General features: G+C 43.7%; 1 protein-coding gene across 2 annotated transcripts in view; it reads right to left on the reverse strand.

Moving 5' to 3' along the window:
• mob2a (MOB kinase activator 2a) overlaps positions 1-19,032 on the reverse strand; it is a 65,522-nt gene that overhangs the window by 36,456 nt on the left and 10,034 nt on the right. Inside the window, exon 1 of one of the 2 annotated variants that reach the window (XM_080475101.1) lies at positions 1,085-1,725. The exons of the other annotated variant lie outside the window; for it this stretch is intronic. Within the exon in view, the coding sequence (XP_080331227.1) occupies positions 1,085-1,122 (38 nt within the window). The 5' untranslated portion in view covers positions 1,123-1,725. Of the gene's footprint in view, positions 1-1,084; positions 1,726-19,032 lie in introns of those variants that run through there. 2 annotated transcript variants of the gene reach the window in all.

The raw sequence follows: 19,032 nt of genomic DNA on the forward strand, positions 1-19,032 counted from the left end.
GAATCAGGATGTGGGTTTTTCGTGTGTCAAGCACTGCGGAAAGCCATGTGCTCTGTAACAAGGCGAAACGGGAAGAGGAGTGTCGGTGGAAAAGTGGAAGAAGCCAAACTGCCATTAAATCAAACTGTCACTTTCAACAATATAACGCGATTTATTGTTCGAAACTTCCCCAATCCCGCGAGTCTTATCGCGAATATCCAGACCCGACTATAAAAGCAAGACATCCGCAAGAAACAAGGTTGAATCAGACAAAAAGAAACCCAAAAAAAACAAAGAGGCTTTTTTTTTTTTTTAATTCACATGAACTTGTGACTTGAACAGATAGACACAATGTGGGTGAGAAAAAGAGACGAGCAGCAAGTAGGGGAAAGTCCAGACTCGTGACCAGGTTTAAAAACACCGGGGACATGAATGGCGGTCGCAGAAAGTGGGTTAGGAGGGGAATAAAGATGCTGAACACATATCGAGTAGCAAAGCGATGAAACCTCAAGTTGGGAAATTAAAACAAGCAAAACAAAAAAGAGCCAGTGAAAATGAGACACAAAAGTTTAAATCCCTGACTTTTTTTTTCCTGAAAGGAAAATAGAGGGGGGAGACAAAAGAAAGAGCCCAACCCCTAAAAGCGAGACAGACAGGTTTCTCTTGATCCAGCCACACAGACTCGATTACATGTGGGTGCAACACTGGAGAAAAGGGCTCCCACACAAGGAAAACAAATGGCATGATCTCATCCAGCATGACTTAAGAGTTCAACTTGGATTTCAAGAGAAATCTATACAAAGTTGTTGGGGTATTTTTTTTTTTCCCCACACAAAGACTTAAAAATGGAGGAAAATGACATTTACTCTTAACAGTTCGCAAACAAAAAGCAGATGAAGCATCGCATGTTGCGATGATCATTTTACAGTGCAATAAAAGAAACCTATAAAGCAGCTGTTAAAAATCAATGGGAATAATCCGAGACAAAGTGATTTATGAGACAGGGATGTGAGCAAAAACGTGCAGTCCTCCGCTCCCACTGCTCCACGCGGACACGCTGTACTAAGTTGCATTGCGCACACATTTTTACGCACACTCGCCTTACCTATTTAACGTATAGGAGCCGTTTCTTTTAAAGCGCATCCTGGACGAGAGGAATCGGATGATGAAATCCAGAATTGACGGCGTTTTCAGGAGGGCTGCGGACCGAATCGGATGCAGAAACAATACGGAGTTGCTTCTTTTTTTGCAGACAGCCAATCTTTGAAGCGATTCTCCCCTCAGACCTCCACCCTCTCCTCTCCTCCTCCTCCACCGACTAGTTTCCTTGGGGCAGGGTTAACGAGTCTTCTTGATCCAAACACACTCACACACAAAAGGCAGCAGGAATCGTGTGTGTAAGTTGGTAGAAACCAGGTGATGTCTGCTGGATTTCACTCGGCTTTGTCCACAGACTCGCTGACGCAACCTCCGCGCGTTTTCCCTTTTTTTTTTCCTCCCTTCTTCCCTTTCTTGTATTTCACTCGGCAAAAAGAAAAAATCGGAAACTTGAACCGTTTCTTTCATCGCGTCCGCATCTTTTCCGCCCCCGTCTTGGGCTTCGATCGTCGCCCAAAAGATAGAGAGACACGCACAAAAAAGGAAAATAGTAAGCTGCGGTCCCTTTATGGAGAACAGTTATCGATGCGCGCAGCTTCCTGCTCCGCTCCATTCACACTCCTCATGTTTCAGTCGCGTTTCCTATCTGATGAGCTAAATATATATATATATATATATATACACACACACATTTCTATTCCTCCATAAGCTCCAACACTAACCAGACTCCGGCACGGCTCTTGTCAACGCCTGAAGGGTGAGACAGATTTGAGGCTAAGAATAGAGCTGAGGATCCATTAATGCCATTTAAATCCAAAGTGGCCCTCAAGAGCGCGCGCGCGCACACACACACACACACACACACACACACACACACACACACACACACACACACACACACACACACACACACACACACACACACACACACACACACACACACACAACTGGAAAAAGACTACAGTTTTGTACTGCATTGATAAATAAAAACATATTAAACTGAGCGCTTGTAGTACCGCTTGCGGACACTAGTTGATAAATGACGATTTCACAATCAGCAAACAGTCCATATACGTTCAATTAATAAAAAAAAACAACTAAACAATGTTGGTTACATTCTAGTGGTCAGGCGACCAAGTTGGATTGTTATCACAGTGACTGTCATAAAACCACAAAGTCCCAAGACAATATGGACTGGGAGTCATGATACTGTGCAGGCAAACGTTGTTATTGTCCATCTACTGAGCATGTGCAGAACTATTTGCGATGGCTGTGATGCACATGCGCTGAAGAAGCGTTTTCAAAAATTTGCTTCACGGACACTGAGACAGCATTTTCGAAAAGTTGCGGTTCCAGTGGCTCCGTTTTTGGGTAAATAGAGACCCACAAAGGCTACAAAAGTTTTCTGTTGTCGTGTAAACAGGACTTCAATCTGAATTAAAGCTGCAAGCAGAGATGAACGGGTCCTCTCGACTGAGAAGGTCACTTTAATAGTGGACAGACGTGGCAATGTTTTAAAAGTTGAAATTAAGTCTTTGGCTGAACGCATGGCGTAAGGAGTTTAAAGGGTTTTATCCATCTGCTTCAATGTTAAAATAAGTCTAAAAGATGTGAAAAAGTTTAAAAAAGATGAATGTTTTAAAAGTTGAATTGTTTAAACTGGTTATGGTTTTAAAGAGGTGTAGGCTGAAGAATAAAAAAAAACATTCCCCATCCGTTTAGATTGGGGGGGAAAAATTGTGGAAAAGTTAAAATATTTTAAACGGTCTAAATGCAAAAGTTACGACATGGCAAGAAAATCTAAAAAAAAAAAAAAAAGAAAGAAAAAAAGCTGCACATTTTGATATAGTTTCAAATTGGTTAGACTCCAGGAGCTGAAGCAAGTAAAAAAAAAAATAAATAAATAAAGCAATTAATTCTCCGAATCAGCATTCACACAATCAAATGCCAATAATTTCCTGGGTGAAAATCACCCAACGTTGGTGAGCTCTGGTTAAAAATATATTAACTTTGTCGCTTCTGTATCAGCAGGAGCCACGTCCTTGTAGTTGTCACACTATCTGCACAGTTGAGAGTTGTGTGTATAAAAAAAAGTCAAACATAATAATAATAATAATAATAATAATAATAATAATAATAATAATAATAATGTTTTGCATTCCAATAGGGTCTTGCTCTGCTCTGCTCGATCTCGGGACCTAATGAAATCTTTTGTTCCGCTGACATGAATAAAGTGATCAGATTGATGTTTGGGTTTAAATGCACAAAAAATGTAAGATAAGAGATCCACACAGTAAAATATTAGCATAACTATGTAAACAAGGAAAAAAAACAAAACAACATCCAATCATATATCATTTTTGTGATTTCATTTCAGAAAAAGATTTGTGTGGAAACGAAGAGAGACGACGGAATGAGTCTCACCAATGTTAAAATGTGCAGACCCGACTGGCCCGATCAGCTAAAAGTGACTTTGAGCAGACAGAGGTGACACTGAAATGACTTCAACATGTGATCTTTGCAGCTGTGCCCAGTCACCTGCCTCCGAGGAATCCTCAAGCGTTCATCCATCTCCTCTGGGTCAAAAGGTGAACGCCTCAGCTGGATCACCTTTACCATCGCCTGATGAGTGCGTGTGCGTGTGCGTGTGCGTGTGCGCGTGTGCGTGTGTGCGTGTACACTCACAACAGTGTGAGGCCGGTCAAAGCTCTTGTTTTGTCAAGTTTGGATGTGGCGCGTAATCTAGAGATTAGAAATGTTTTGAATATTTTCATATACAGCAAACTAGAGACGGAGGAGTCCCAAACTGGATTCAAATCTTGGATAATGTGTTGAAGGGAGAGAAGGGACACCAAATTTGTGGAAATTATGTACATGGGTGCCAGATACGAACATTTTTCTCAGAGATAATGACACATTAATGTTCATCTGACAGTCGGTTCACATCTTCTAGGTTTGGTTTCTTCAAATGCACCACTGGTAATATTGCTCAGCAGGTCGTTCAAACTAAACAAGCACAATAAGGAACCCGGATACAGTTTGCAGGACGACTGTATCGTGGACCAACAACCTCCTTCCATCCATTTACTTTCAGCTGGTTAAAATACCACTACAATAATCCAAAGAGAACATTTTGCCTTGCCTCAGTATTACTGTGAAATATATGTTACAGCTGCCTAAATCTTTCTTTCTCCAGTGTTAAAACTATTAAACTCACGGTGAACTGAGCCCGCCAACATTTTTACTGCTTTGGTCTGGATCCTACAACCGCATCACAAGTGTGACAAAACTGAAGGAAAAATCACAAATTCTGACACACACACGATTAAATGTCCCATTAACTTTTGCAGACCTAGATATTGAGGGATTAAAGCAATAAACAGGGAATCCAGACGAGTTACGTTTCAAAGCATTCAAGGGTTTTTAGCATGACATCATGGGAGTGTGGTGTGACTGACCCCCCCCCAAAAAAAAATAAAAATAAAAATGGTTCCATGGCTCTCAGCTCATTTATTACAGTAAGAGCAGCCTGGCACTAAAAGTGCTGATCAATCTCACTGCTGCTTCTCTGCCAGTTCACTGCAGAGTTACAAAACAGAGGAGTTATGAGAGGAGGAGGAGGAGGAGGGAGGAAGAAAAAACAAGAAGCTATGAGAGAAGACAGGGGATGACAGAGAGACAGAGGCTTGGAGTTAAAAAAAAAAAAAAAAAAGAAAAAGAAAAAGTACAGCCGACTATAGGGGCACTGTTAACCTTTATTGATGCGGCTCAAAACAACTCCCACCCCTCCTCCTATTCACGCTTAATCTATTCCTCCGTCCTACACTCATTCACTGCCTGTATCTTAACTGCCCCTGATTTTATTGCACCTCTCCGCAGCCCCTTCATTAAGCTAATTTCTTGCCTGTTTCACAGTTCCTAGGCCCATTCAGGCCTCTTTTCCCATGCAAACCTCCCTCGGACCTCTTCTCCACCTCCTCCGTCCACCCGGCCAAGTTCTTCTCACATTCTTATTCCCACTGCATTTTGCAAACGACTTTAATGCCCCCCCCCCCCCCCCCCCCCACACCCCTGCATACTGATGATATCAACCATGCTAGTTAGAGGAAGAGGTCTTTTCTGTTTTGTCCACAGACGAAGCTGGAGAGTTGCCACCGGGGGTGTTTCTACTAATAAAATGCCAACAAACCTTCACTGTATCGCGTCCAGCAACAGGGACGCTTCCAGAAAACACTAATCGCTGGCTGTGGTGCCACTGTGGAGGAGCCCTGGCCCCTCCATGGCTGCTTCTCAGCTTTCCAGGAATACATAACACAGAGCTGGACCGTGGCGCACACACACTAAAATGGAAACACACACACACACACACACACGTAAAGACTCACTGCACCGACTGTGCACGTATAGGAGGAAAGGCCATGCGGCTGGAAATGCCAAGTTCTACAACACAGAGAGACAGAAAGCACACACATACACTCTCACTAACACACCGCGCCCTGCTGCAATGCCAAAAAAAGAAAAAAGAAGAACGACGAGCCTTATGAAACCACTGGCATGTGTGGACATTATGCAATTTAATGTACAGGAGGCTATGCTGCCAGCAACCGAGCACATACTGTTTTCCCTCCGTCTCTCTCACACCCATGGGTTCACATCTAAATATGTTTCTTCACACAAACAAACACACAGAGCACAGCGAGAGGTATATGTGAGCTGGGGCCAAGCCAAAGAGCTGCGGTATGAAAGGGCCTGTATATACGACCCGGCTGGGCGACGCCAGCGGGCAGTCAGTCAGTCTGTGTCCATCTGGGACATACAACGGAGAGCGGACACCAGCATAATGTGACTTTTACAGTCCATTCCTGCAGAGCTCTAATGTAGAGCTTCAAACCTGGAATACAGTTCGGATCGAAACGTTTTGATAAGGAAGCAAAGTGTGAAATAACCAGTAAAATGCCAGATATGTTGACTTATGTCTGGATTTCTCGGGACTCTGGAGCCCGAGCATTATTATCTTTCAGTGTCCAGACAGGCCTGGTTTCCAATTGAAATTCCACCTGATAGGGGAAATGAAATGCAACCCTGCCCTTACATTTATCACTCCTCAAGCATTTTGAGAATGTCAAGCTCAGAGGCAACTTGGAGAAGACACGTCGCTTCCAACAGTTTGAGTTTTACGCTAATTTTCACACTGCAGTCTTTCTTCTCTCAGTGAACACTCACTAATGATTGAGAAATTGAGCATAAGAAAAAAACCCTGTGCTTTGTTCTTCCAAATAACAAAGACATTATCATAAATGAAAGACAGTACATACATAAAAACAGTTATCTAAAATATTCATAATCACACATCGCATGTGTGACTCACATCATCCAAGCCTCGTCACAATAATTAAGTAGGAGAGAAGAAACGGTGTGAATAAGCTGTAAAGGAGCCATTCATGTTTATTGTTGGCAGGTTATTTAATTCATTAAAAAAAAAAAATTGTTGTTGCATAATTTGGACACTTGGTGGCAGTAATTAGCCACAGGTTGTTTATTTTCAGGGCAAAGGTCACAGCAACAGGCAGACCTGGACCAGCAATCTGTCCTCATCGTCTGTCTTTTGGTTTGTTCGCTGGTCGAAGACGAACAGCTCTATTGGAAAATTGTTCGTCTTACTTTCTAAACTGAAATTAGACTGATGGAAGTTCTGCATCACTTCACTCCTTCTCCACCTGTGCCAGTAATGGCAATACCCCAACAACGGGACACTGAAAAACTGTCATTACATAAACCAAGAACAGAGGAAGCAAATGATGGGACAGAGGGAGATATAACATTATAAGTAGCCTACGCATTCCAGTCGTAGAACAAGTTAAAACAAGGTAAGATGAAGCAAATAAGGTAAAAAAACAAAAAAAAAACAAGACAATATAAAAACAGGAATAAGCAAACAAAGGATAAGACAAGTAATAATGTCCTCTAAATAAAGTCCTTGGTCTGTGTTGAAATGATTACTTCAAATCTTACCGATTGCTTAAAAGGAGCCGTGGTGAGCATGAGTGTGTGTAAACCCCAAACCTGATGGTGTGAAGTATGAAACACCCATTTCACTCTTCTAAACACTGTGGTGGTGACTACCTGAGACTGAGGATGGTGGATCTATGATGCCACCTACTGACAAAAACAGAACAACAACAACAGCATCTTTGACTTTGGACTTTCTGTGTTGATCTGGGGCCGGCGAGCGGCGCTGAGAGAAGGGCAGCAGGAAACCTGCAGGCAGCGGCGATACGCCGATGTCTGGTATGTAGTCTGGTATTGCTGGCATGTGAATAAAGGCTTTGAAACAGTGATGCGGGGCAGGCGAGGAGAGATTTAAAAAATAAAGGAAGAATGGAGGAAAAAAACGGATGATTGAGGACGAAGATGAAATGGTGCACTGATGCTTCGGTGACATCTGGTATTGCTGGTATGTGACACATGAGAGGAGGAAAAACAAGGCTTTGGTTCTTCCGTCAGCTCAGAACATCTTATCAGAAGCTTCTGGCATTTTTATTTCCTAAAGTAGAAAAATAAACACTCAGAGGAGATTCTTCAATAAAGAAAAATGTTCCAACTCCAGCAAAGAAAAAAACAGGATGATGATTTACGTCATCAAGGCTGGAAATAAAAGCGGAGTCTAACTATTGATCCGTGTCTGCCTCCGGCTGATGCTGGACTGGTACTGCTGGTTTAATACTGCAGCAGCTTGACGCGGTCATGTGATACTGGACTGGAAAGAGCCGAAAGAGCCCAGTGCATGCTGGGAAGGCCTCCGAGCCAGGATTATGCAACCAGATCTGATTTCATGCCCACTGGATCTCTCCCTTCCTCGACTCCTTCCCATTTCTGGTTCTTCTTCTTACTATCTCCACTTCTACTCGTCTCCTGAATTGCCTCCTCCTGCCTCGTCACTTCTCTACCAGACATGCTGAGAAGGCGGAGCTCGCTCCATCCCCTCCCGGGACACAGCAAACTCTTTTGACCTGCTAAAAATCAATATGATTGACCAAACAAAGTTGCACAACTGCTGAAGAGTGATCATTTCTGATCCTGCAGCACGTTCCTGTCCACTGGACAGTCATGTAACCTGTGGATGTGCTGCCCTCTTGTGGAAGAAATACACAATGCATCCATAGATAACTGAACAATCATGTCCGTATAGAGCCGTCATTGGGTTGACTTTGACAGCTGAATTGGAAAGAAAACTTCTCGTGGTGATTAGATGGACTGAAAAAATTAAATAAAAAAGCCTGGTGAACTGGTCAAACCTGAATGTTCACAAAAAGTCTACACGATGAGACAAGGGAAGTTTCTCAACTGTCAATTACATTTGATAATGGTTGTTTTCTACACTTTCCTCCCAGAGTCCAAAAACATCTAAAGTCAATTTCCTTGTCAGTGTGTGTGAGTATGTGTGCTGTCAAGGACTGGAAATCTGTCCAGGGTGTATATTGGCATCGTCTCGAACCGTAGTTCATCTCGAACTACGCGTTAAAAAAGATCACTTTACTTCACAATCAGTCATGCGTTATGATTTTCAAAGCTCTTTCAGGTGATTTTAAAAAGCAGCATGTCGGTACATCCCACACCAAGCTCAAGATTGTGTGTCCTATTCGATGCAAGACTCGTTTAAAAACGTGTCAGTCAGGAATGGTTCTTAAAGTTACTATACAAATGTATTAGAAACACGCCTTAAAAAAACACTTATTGACCAGTTGCTCTAAATTTCTAGTCGACAAACAACCAAGTTGGATTGTTATTGCAGTGTTATTTTACTGTCGCTATAAAACTACCAATTCCCAGGAGAATATGGTAGGGAGTCATGATACTCTGGAGGAAAATGTTGTTATTGTCTATCTACTGAGCATGTGCAGATGAACTGTTTCCTGCAGCCATGGTGTGCATGCGCAGTAGCAGCGTTTCCACTGTCAACACAAGAGTGTTATCGAAAAGTTCCATCTATGGTCTTTATTGGCTCTGAACACTGTCGTGTGACTGGATCCTAAAAATGGAACAAAGGTTTTGCCTTTTTCACTTGAAATCATTGCAATGTAAATTAGATAACTTGCTGGTATTTTTAGATATACCAGCATCACATGGAAAGATTGTCTTTGCGATGATGTCATGGTGTTTGATGCCATTATTTAAGGTAATAGTGATTTATACATTGTACCTTTAATGCAGACTTGTCAATAAGTTTCAATTGAAGGCGACAAATAATGAGCCTGTTAAGAAGTTTTAAACGATGGCTTCGTAATGGATTTTAAATCTAATGAGACACCTTGACTGAACATACCCCTGCAGCCTGGTTTTTCATTTAAATGTGTAGCACTGATCAGGCCGTATTTGGGGGGAAAATATGTTTCAAAGAACGTAACTAAGCAGTTGGAGAACCAGTAAGCGACAGAGCAAGCTCAATTTTCTCATTTAAATCTAACCCTGATCCACATTACCAAACACTGTAGTATATTTGAGCGGGAGGCTCTGTGTGGAGGATCCAACATTAATGTATTCAAATCTTCAGATTTGTGGACGTGAGAAAATACAACTGAAAGCATTTGCTGAGCAGATGGAGCATCTGGAGTTGAGCTCCGAGCTAATGCCGGAACAGGCCTCGCTCAGGTAGCTAAATCCTCACGCTGGAAGCGGCTCATTGCTCTCAATCGCATTCAGAGGCACCAAACTGAAGTGTTAGGGGTTATGTAACACCTACCAGGAGTGTGTGTGTGTGTGTGTCGATGCATATAGTCCAGGTCTGCTGCTTCTAAGCAGGCCGTCGCCGACCCGTCACCGCCTTCGAACACATCTGCTCACTTTCCAGCTGCCGGATCCAGATAGATGACCCCAATAAGGCAGCGTCAATGAAGGTCTCCATGTAATAATGCAGCTACACCGAGAAGGGCACAATGTAGAATTCATGTCTGTCACTGAGGTTACAGTCAAATTGAGTAAAGAAAATGAAAAAAAGAAGGAGAGAATTCATTTTCAAAGAGGTGTTTTTCCATGTCCCTGTGGTACCATTTGATCGCCCTGGAGAAGCTGCAAAGTGATTACTACTGACAAGAAGAGAGACAAGTTGACCGCGAGATGCTCGAAACTGAAAGATGGAAATGAATAGACTCGTGTGGTGAGATGCGCCAGACGCTTGAGCCGAAGCCCGTCACGCAAGGTAAGCTGCACTTCCTGTGCTTTTTGCATCTCAATATTTCTATTCAAGGTTTCCCGGCGAGCTCCTGCTGCACACGCCGCGTCCTCGCCCGGATACCGAACAATGGGGAGGAAAAGGGGGAGCTGGTTCCAGTGGGTGGAGGCGGCGAACGGCAGAGCAGATAAAGCGGTGACGGACGGAGCCAAAACATGACGACGTGTGTAAACATGTGCACGGATACAGGTGTGAGTGAGGACACACAACCTGCTCAAACAAGTGCACACAGGCACGGCACAGATAATGGCAACGCGAACCGCCGAGGACCCAGCTTATCAAAAACAACAAAGGATTATAATGCTGACTGCTAAAAAAAAAAAAAAAAAAAAGCATCACATAGCAGGATGCAACTAAATTAATAGTTTGTCCTCTTCTGAGAATGGCTGCCACCTCGTCAAGGTTACTTGGTCATGAGAAGCATCCCATCTGTGGGTGTTTGCAGCTCCGCCTTCAACCCCCTCCTCTCCGGCCCTGAGCAACACATGAACTCACCAGAGCGAACCAAACCCCTGACCTACTGTTCCTCCACGAGAGGAAACGGATGTGGGGAATGTCTCATGCGCGCGCACACACGCACATGCACAAGCGCGCGGATATGCAGCTCACACTAGTTTTGACACTTATAGCTTTTTCCGGAGCCGTAGATAGAATCTGTCGCTCATCTCAAACAGTTTGATGTCCTGGAGGTCACACTGAAAGGGAGCTTGATGAAAACTTCCATCTGGCTCGCTTTAAGGTTTAGACTTTTTTCTTTTTTTACAAAATTACAAGCTGCTGCCTTGATTTGGCCCATTTTGTTTGTTACAAACAAATATCATGCGTAGACTAAATTGCAAACTCACGTGTCAGTGAAACATCACAGGTTCCGCATTTACAGAGCAACATTTTGAAAACTATGTCCGTTTACATAGAACCAACACAAACACTGGAAGCAATGGAGTTGGCGTATAGGGCCACCAGTGGGTGCTGTTGGTTGTTTTTGTAATGAAACCACACACGTGCACGCTAAGAACAATACAGGGTAAACATTAACAATGGGAGAACACGGACATTCTACTGGACAGATGAGCAAATTGGATTGTTATTACAGTGACTGTCAAAATAAAACTACCAAGTCTGAGGAGAATATGGACAAAAATCTGTACTCGCATGAGATCACAGTGACCTTGACAATCTAATCAGTTCCTCTCTATGAGGACGCGCATGTGAGAAAAGGTTTAAAAATCACAATTCAAAATCACTTGAATCTGTCGGGACATATTTACAGCAATGTGACCGAAGCACAGACAGCCCAAACAGATAGTATCTCAGTTGTCTCCATCGTCGAGCCATAAAGATGCTTATATCACAAGACTGCATGAGAATAGCACAAATCCAATCTCTAATGTCAAAGGTGAAAAGTCAAGTTAAAAAGCCACAATAACAGTTATAAGTCAAAAGGAGAATCTCCCAATAATGCAGAGTTGCACTTTAATGGCTTGTTATGAATTCAATAATAACACACAACTCAATGATATTGCAGACATAGTACACATTACCATAGAGTGCAGGAAGAAGATATAAAGGGAGAAAATGTATAAAAATACGAGAGGTCAGGAGTCAGTGGCTCGCTGCACAGAGACCTTCTCCCTCCATCGCTCTTTATGTAGGCTAATCTCTTCCATCTCACCTCCCTGAGCTGGCTGGCTCACTTAGCCTCATTTAACCAGCTAACGGCCGGTGATAAATCAGCGATACACTCCTCTCGCCTCTAATCTGTAGGAGCCTGCTCCGCTCCGCACACTCCCCCTGATATACGACTCGGGCGGTTGCAGTTCCAGCAGGTAGAAAGTCACTGCTGGGGGTCGGGACTTAGACAGCAAAGCACAAAATGATGAAGTGTGGGTAAAAAACTGGAGATAAAGAAGAAGGCTGAAGACAAAAAGAGGGCAGAATAGACCTAAACATTTGTGTTTCGTCGGTTGAATTGTAAACTTTACATGAGTCTGAGTATTGCTAAACCCAATTTTACTTTCCTTAAATAACCACCAGTAAATGTAGAGAGGGAAAACGAAGATCTCTTTGTTACTTGTTTCTTTATAAAAGTTATCAAAGTAATAGTTTTACTGTACAGCTAAAGGCCTGCCCACAAGAGGCTCCATTCCGGTGCAGAAAATCTTGTAGGAGTGCATGGTTCAGAAAATTGTTCCCCCTGCTCCGGTTTACATGCAGACGGCAGTCAAAACTTTAGTTTCAGTTTTAAAAATGTTTTCAGCGACAATGAACGCCATTGTCGTGCAAAAGTAGCAGTGAAAAAGCAGAAAGTTCCCGTTTCACTTGAAAAAGTTGTCATGTGGAGGCCACAGTCTGTGAAGTTGCTCATGTGTATTTATTGGGGTTTTTCTCTATTAATATAACGCTGAATACAACAAAGTCGTTTCAGGCCACTTTTTTTTTTACAAAGTTGAATTGAATTTCAAGGCGCCATTTACACGACAACATTTTCAAGTGTAAAAATGCAAAACTCTCATTGTGTGTTGGGAGTCCGTTTACCGTGGTCCGTGGTCGGAGTCACTGAAAATGCAACTTTTTGAAAATGCTCAGACTACGTCAGACATGCGCACCACAGCTGTCGTAAAATTGTTCTTCTGCACAAGTAGATGGACAATGACAGCGGCGGCCCACATGAAAACGACATCGCCTTCAGCGTTTCTGGCCGAAACGGACATCGATTTTTAAAACGTTGCCGTCTAAATGCGAAGCGTTTTCACTTGAAACTATGATGACCTCTGCTGTGAAGACACCACGTGGATCTGGGTTTGACAGAGCGGGTTGGGCTCCTCCCCTGCTTCGCTTCAGGTTGTTGGATTAAAAACGGTTGCAAAGCGAACACACACACACAAACACACACTAACTCCTCATAATGCCTCAGCCGGTCGTTAGCACGGCAGCGAGCTTGTACCTTAGCTCCTTGTGCTAACACACTCTTGGCTCGGCGCGAACATTTATCACAAGCCGCCCGGCTCAGAGAACACCGCTGATTAACGAGGCTTTGAGAAAGGTCATGTTTTACAGGTCTGTGACCGGGAAACGCAGAAAGAGAAGAAAAGACCAATGCGGTGACACTGTGTCCAGACAAAACCATAACTGTGTTATAATGATGTACAGTCGCTCTGTGTGTGTGTGTGTGTGTGTGTGTGTGTGTGTGTGTGTGTGTGTGTGTGTGTGTGTGTGTGTGTGTGTGTGTGTGTGTGTGTGTGTGTGTGTGTGTGTGTGTGTGTGTGTGTGTGTGTGTGTGTGTGTGTGTGTGTGTGTGTGTGTGTGTACAGCGTGTGTCCTCCCTCAGTGGCTGAGCATTATCTGTGGACATGCTTCCTCCGGAGGATGTCAGAGGTCTTCCAGGGGGACAGATACTTGTGTTGTGTCCAGTGTTAAGTTTTTCTTCGCTGCTCCTCGGAGGCCTTGTCAGCAGCTCCCATGCAGTGACCCCGACCCAGCGGCGGAAATCAGACGACCCCACACACCGAGCAGCTCCCTTTCCCTTTTCTGGCTTTTGTATTTGTTCCAAGTCAAACCGTCCCCACAAAACAGCACCTCGGGCTTGGAAGACAGTCACAGCTTCACGTGTTCATGTTCAGCAATAACAAGATGGTTTGAGCTGAAAGCCTGAAACAGACATGAAATCCATAGCACCATTTACTTTAAACTCTAAGCCAGTAGTTTTCTTGATTTATAAAAAAAAAAAAAAAAAGGAGGGCGGGACACACTCAACCGGTTGTAACTGGAGGTTTTGTTTCTGAACACATCCGAGCAACGCCTTCCTCTCCTCCCTCTATCTCTGTCCACATGCTGTCCGGTCCCTCCCTCACAAGTCGGAGAGACGTACAGACCATATGGGCTGATCAGAGCCATACGGCGGGGTTGTCAGCGGACACATATGAAACATATGGTTGCCGGTGCTGGCCTGTCAGCCATTAAGCCTGCTCTGTCACCGTCTCCCTCTAATCTCACCGGCTGCCTCGCCGCCGTTTCATTTATCGCCTCAAACGCATCCACATGTGCAGCATCAATCCACATACATGCATGCAGAGAAACACGTGTAGAAGATAAAGAGGCACACTTGCAATGCGGAGCAAGATCAGGCAAAGAAAACAGGTGTTCACAGGTTCAGTGCCAATCTGAACTGTAGGAAACTTAAACTCTTAAACACTTAAAATGAAGAGAGAACAGCCACAATTCCCGTTTTCCTTCTCGAGCTGCAGAACTACATTTCTGTATCCATCTAGAAGCTTCTTGCACCTGCCTGCTAGTTCTTCTTGACACTTCTTCATCGTGATGCGTTCAAGGTCTTTTGCCATCGCAGTGCAACATCAGATTTGTGCTCCTGGTCAGTTTAACGGGGACCAATACATTTCTTTTTTTGTCAATCCTTTGAACAGCTCAAACAATTAAGATCTTCACCTCAAACCAGGGTCATTTTTATCCCGACAAAGTGTTTCATTGATTGTTGTGCTCGTTTTAATAAATTTGATATGCATCAATACATACATATAGAGGGGATCTATGCACACATAGATCCCCTCTATAGGCTGTACTCTGGTTTTATCTTTGAGGAGTGACCTTCGTTCATGAAGGAATTGAAGGCAGAACCCTTCACATTGGTCCAGTTCAGTCTGGTTTTACACGATTTGCACCGACATTCACAGACTTCTTTCATTAGGTTTCTTCTCACTTGATTGCAATACAAACTATTGAAACTTTTGTGTTTCCCGTTAACACGTTTTGTTGAAGAACTATGAAGCTCAAGTCTGTATTATGCAGTTAATGTCTATTCCAATACCTATTTTCTATTATACTTTCCTTTCAGATACAACGTATTTGTCTCTGTGCGAATGGGTTTGTGGTTTCATTACAAAAACACAGACATAGCCAACTCGTGGTCCACTATAAAAACCACGTCATTTCGTGTAAGTGTGAAAATGACGCGTTTACACATTGTCGTGTGGACGGGACCTAAGACTCATGATGACAGAGCTCTCGGTAAAGCAAAGGGAGCTCTTTGTAGAATTAGTCGGACAATGGAGGCTATCAGGATGCACACCACCTGTGACATCACCGTCTACTTCCTGACCGCTGTGGCCAAACAGGAAGCTCTCAATAGAAAAGAGGTCAAGAGTGGCGCTCAAAGTCCTTTCTTCAAGTAGGACGGCTTCATAGTCACATCAGTCATGTTCTGCATGGGGGCTCACATCACTGTACAGCCCCTTTCCACTTTATTTTTTTCCTATCATCTATTGCCCCTCATGTTCCCAGCACGAGCTTCCCTGCAGCTCCTGTAATCCCTTTTACAGTGAGTATCCATGACACAGGGATGAGCCATTAAAAAAAGAAAAAGCACAATCACACACACCTACACCACAGCCGTCGGGGGTATGAAGGGCGGCTCACTGATTAAATGCAGATAGAGCAAAAAAAAAGAAGAAAAAAGAAATAGCGAGGAAAGGAGAGTCTCTAAGAAAAACAAAAAGAGGCAGAGGAGAAGCACAGCCTGGAGTACTGAGATGACCCCGGCTTCCTGAGGCACCTTAAAGCGTGTGAGTAAACTTGCCTTGCCTTGCCTGATGCAACATGGAGATCTCTAATCCAATTAGAGCTCAGACCAGCCTGGCGGCCTCGCCGCAGCCAACAAGGACAAATCTGGCTGGCTTACACCAACAGCCAGGAGCCCACCGGCTCTGCTGCGCGGATATAAAACCTTTCACCACACTTCTTAGTTTAAAGTAATAAACCCACCTACACTTAACAACTTCCTTCTGGAAGACAAATGAGGTCTCATTGGTTGAGTGAAAATGAATTTTTTTTTTTTTTTTTTAATTCCTCAGTCTCTGTGATGCATTTCTGACCCACGCTGCATTTCTCTCTCGTGACCGGCCGCCTGGGCCCCCGCCGCTAAATCTCCCTCTCTGTCCTCTATTGCAGACCTCTGCTGTTTCTAATCTCGCCCCCCCTGACCCCCGTCGCTGCTCCACATTTATCTCAACATCTCACCTATCGCCTGTGCACCACTATCATTTCCCTCCATCCCTCGCTCTTTCCATTTTCTCATGCAGCTCCCCTCCTTTTTAAATTCTTCTCTCATGTTTTCAACATGCCCCGCTCCACTGCTCCCCATTATTCTTTCTTTCTTTGTTTTGATTGCACTTCGTCATTGTTGATGATATTAAACTCAATGAAGTGATATTTGGACTGGGGGTCACGACACTCTGGAGGCCGCCATTCTTGTTATTGTCCTTCTACGAACGTGACCAGTGGCAGCGTTTTCTCCCGTCTGCACGGAGACGGAGCGTTCTCAAAGAGTCCGACCTTGGGAGCAGTTTCCCCCCCCCCCCCCCAAAAAAAAAAAAAAAAAAAGTTGCATTTCCCACGGAGATGGAATTGAATGTTTTGGGAAAAAAATGTAATTTGCGTTTTCAGTGGAAAATATTGTGTAAATGTGAGCTTAGACAGGAGCAGATGCGATCACACCTTCGACTTCAGGCTGAACACCTCAAATCATCATAACAGGACAAACAGAGAAAAGGGTTGTATTTTTTTTACTCTTATCCATAAATTAATCTGACAGACTTGGTTCAAAAAGAAATTGGCTGTGCAGGGCATCGCGTGTTGGTGGACTGCAACATTAACAACCCCTAAATCCTGCTGCGGAGGGGGGGGGGGGTTTGAAGTTATTTTAGCTAATCTTGAGACAGCTCTAGCCGCCAGCGGTCCATGACTATGATACTCTCTGACAGAACAGCAGCGGCTCAGACGCCTGTGGCAGCCGGGCAGAGCGACAACGAGGAGCCAGTGAAGTCCGGGATCTGTGTCCCGAAATTAAACAACATGTTCCGTGAGAAGACGTCCTGTTGTGACCAATAGCGAGTGCTGGAGGGGCAAGGAGCAGCTGATTAGTCACGACTGTCCCTGCCCTGCGCTTTCCTTTCACCCCCCCCGTCGTCTCTCTCTCTCTCATTAGTTGGCGGTGCCAGTTGTGTGCACTAGGTTATGGGCTGCCCAGAGCACTATGAAAGAGTAAACACATTCACAGCATGGTGCCACTGCACACGGAGGCTGAACAGCACAATGTCGCCAAATTTATCTCAACATGTTTCAAGTGTTAGCAGCTGCAAAAACGAATCTCACCGGATTTTGAAAGTGGAGCCGACTTGTTATTGCTGGATAAATGTCAATCGGGGCATTTGACGTTGTGAAAGCGTTTGAACAGGTCAGGGCCCGTGTGAGTGGGTGGAAAAGCCTCACAAGCGTGGTTAGCTCCAGGTACCGAGGCGGCTGTTCAATGAGGCCTCTTTTTGTTTGCACCTGTACTCAATACAACACAGTACAGAGCCCACCCACCCACCCACCCCAAACATATTTTTCACCCTCAAAAGGTCAGAAAAGCACCAGACGTGGGACGAGTTCCCATCTCAAGAAAAAGAAAACTGCGTAATACAGCTGTGCACGTGTTTGGAGCCTTCAGCGGACGACTTCTGCAGAGTCGGTAAAAGACAAACTGCAGAGTCACTCTGGTATCATTTGTGAGCCTCTCCCTGTCCCAGCCTCAGCGAGGGAGGGGAGGGGGGGGGGGGGGGGTGGAGTGGTGTCTTAAGAGACAAATCAGAGTGCAGCAGTGTGTACACAGGAGTGTGTGTATGCGTATGTGTATATGCATGTGTGTTTCTGCAGCAGGGCCATTTGCTTCTCCTCGAAAGGAGTTCAATGGAGCCTTTATGTCTCCCTCAATGATGCACACTGATGCCGTGAAACACTCTATGTTACAGTATTGCGACTGCGAGGCTGGGAAAGGCTCACACACATCCGACGCCGCTTCAAAACAACAGCGCAGTATGGTGGACGATGGCTTGTTGTGTTATGTCACCATCGGATTTGTTGAATTACGATATAAAGTCGAGGACAGGTTTCCGTGTTGACTGTAAACACTGGTAACAGCGTTTCTCTGACGGGGTGTTCTCTCACATTTGGTTCAGCTGAAACGAACCCTGGTGCGATTATTGTCACTTTCCACCAAAGTACATCAGTCTATATATGTTATAAACATGTTTAATCCTTAAAATGAAGCTATTACAGCTCATAAATGTGTGTGTATAGTTTCACTGTACACACATAAACTGATATAAGGAACATTTATGATGTTTCTTAATGGCGTTCTTAGAATTTTGCCAATTTATAGCTGTTGTAGCAATTTAGCTTTTTTAATTTTTATATATTTTATAGCAATTTTAGTATTTTGTTGACATTCCTGTTTGGAAATGGAAATAGCAATTTTAGCGGTTTGAGCTATCAATACTATTTTAGACATTAGTACTGTTTTTCCCCTTTTAACTTTAAGTATTTTTGGTTTTTTAGCTATTTTCAATTCTCATCCTGAGTTCTGTACGTTTTCTTCAACCAGAAATAAGAGCCTTTTTTGAAAATCACATTCTCCAAAAAGGTTTATTAAGATTTTTTTTTGTAAAAGATATAGGGGGACACAATGATATTGATCATTTGAAAGAGAATTTCAACTTTGGTGAACTTTTAGCTCCTCCTATAGCATTGCTGTGGAAGTTATGTTGCAGAATATTCATTGCAGTAGCTTTCCGAGACGTTTTGTTTTCGTCATTTGGTATCATCTTCAAAGATACCAGAGTGAGGACAAAGTGAAGTGAGATTGAATCTCACTCTCTTTTTGACCAACTTTGTTC

This window comes from Lipophrys pholis, assembly GCF_963383615.2.
Source record: "Lipophrys pholis genome assembly, chromosome: 11".
Lineage (NCBI taxonomy): Eukaryota > Metazoa > Chordata > Actinopteri > Blenniiformes > Blenniidae > Lipophrys > Lipophrys pholis.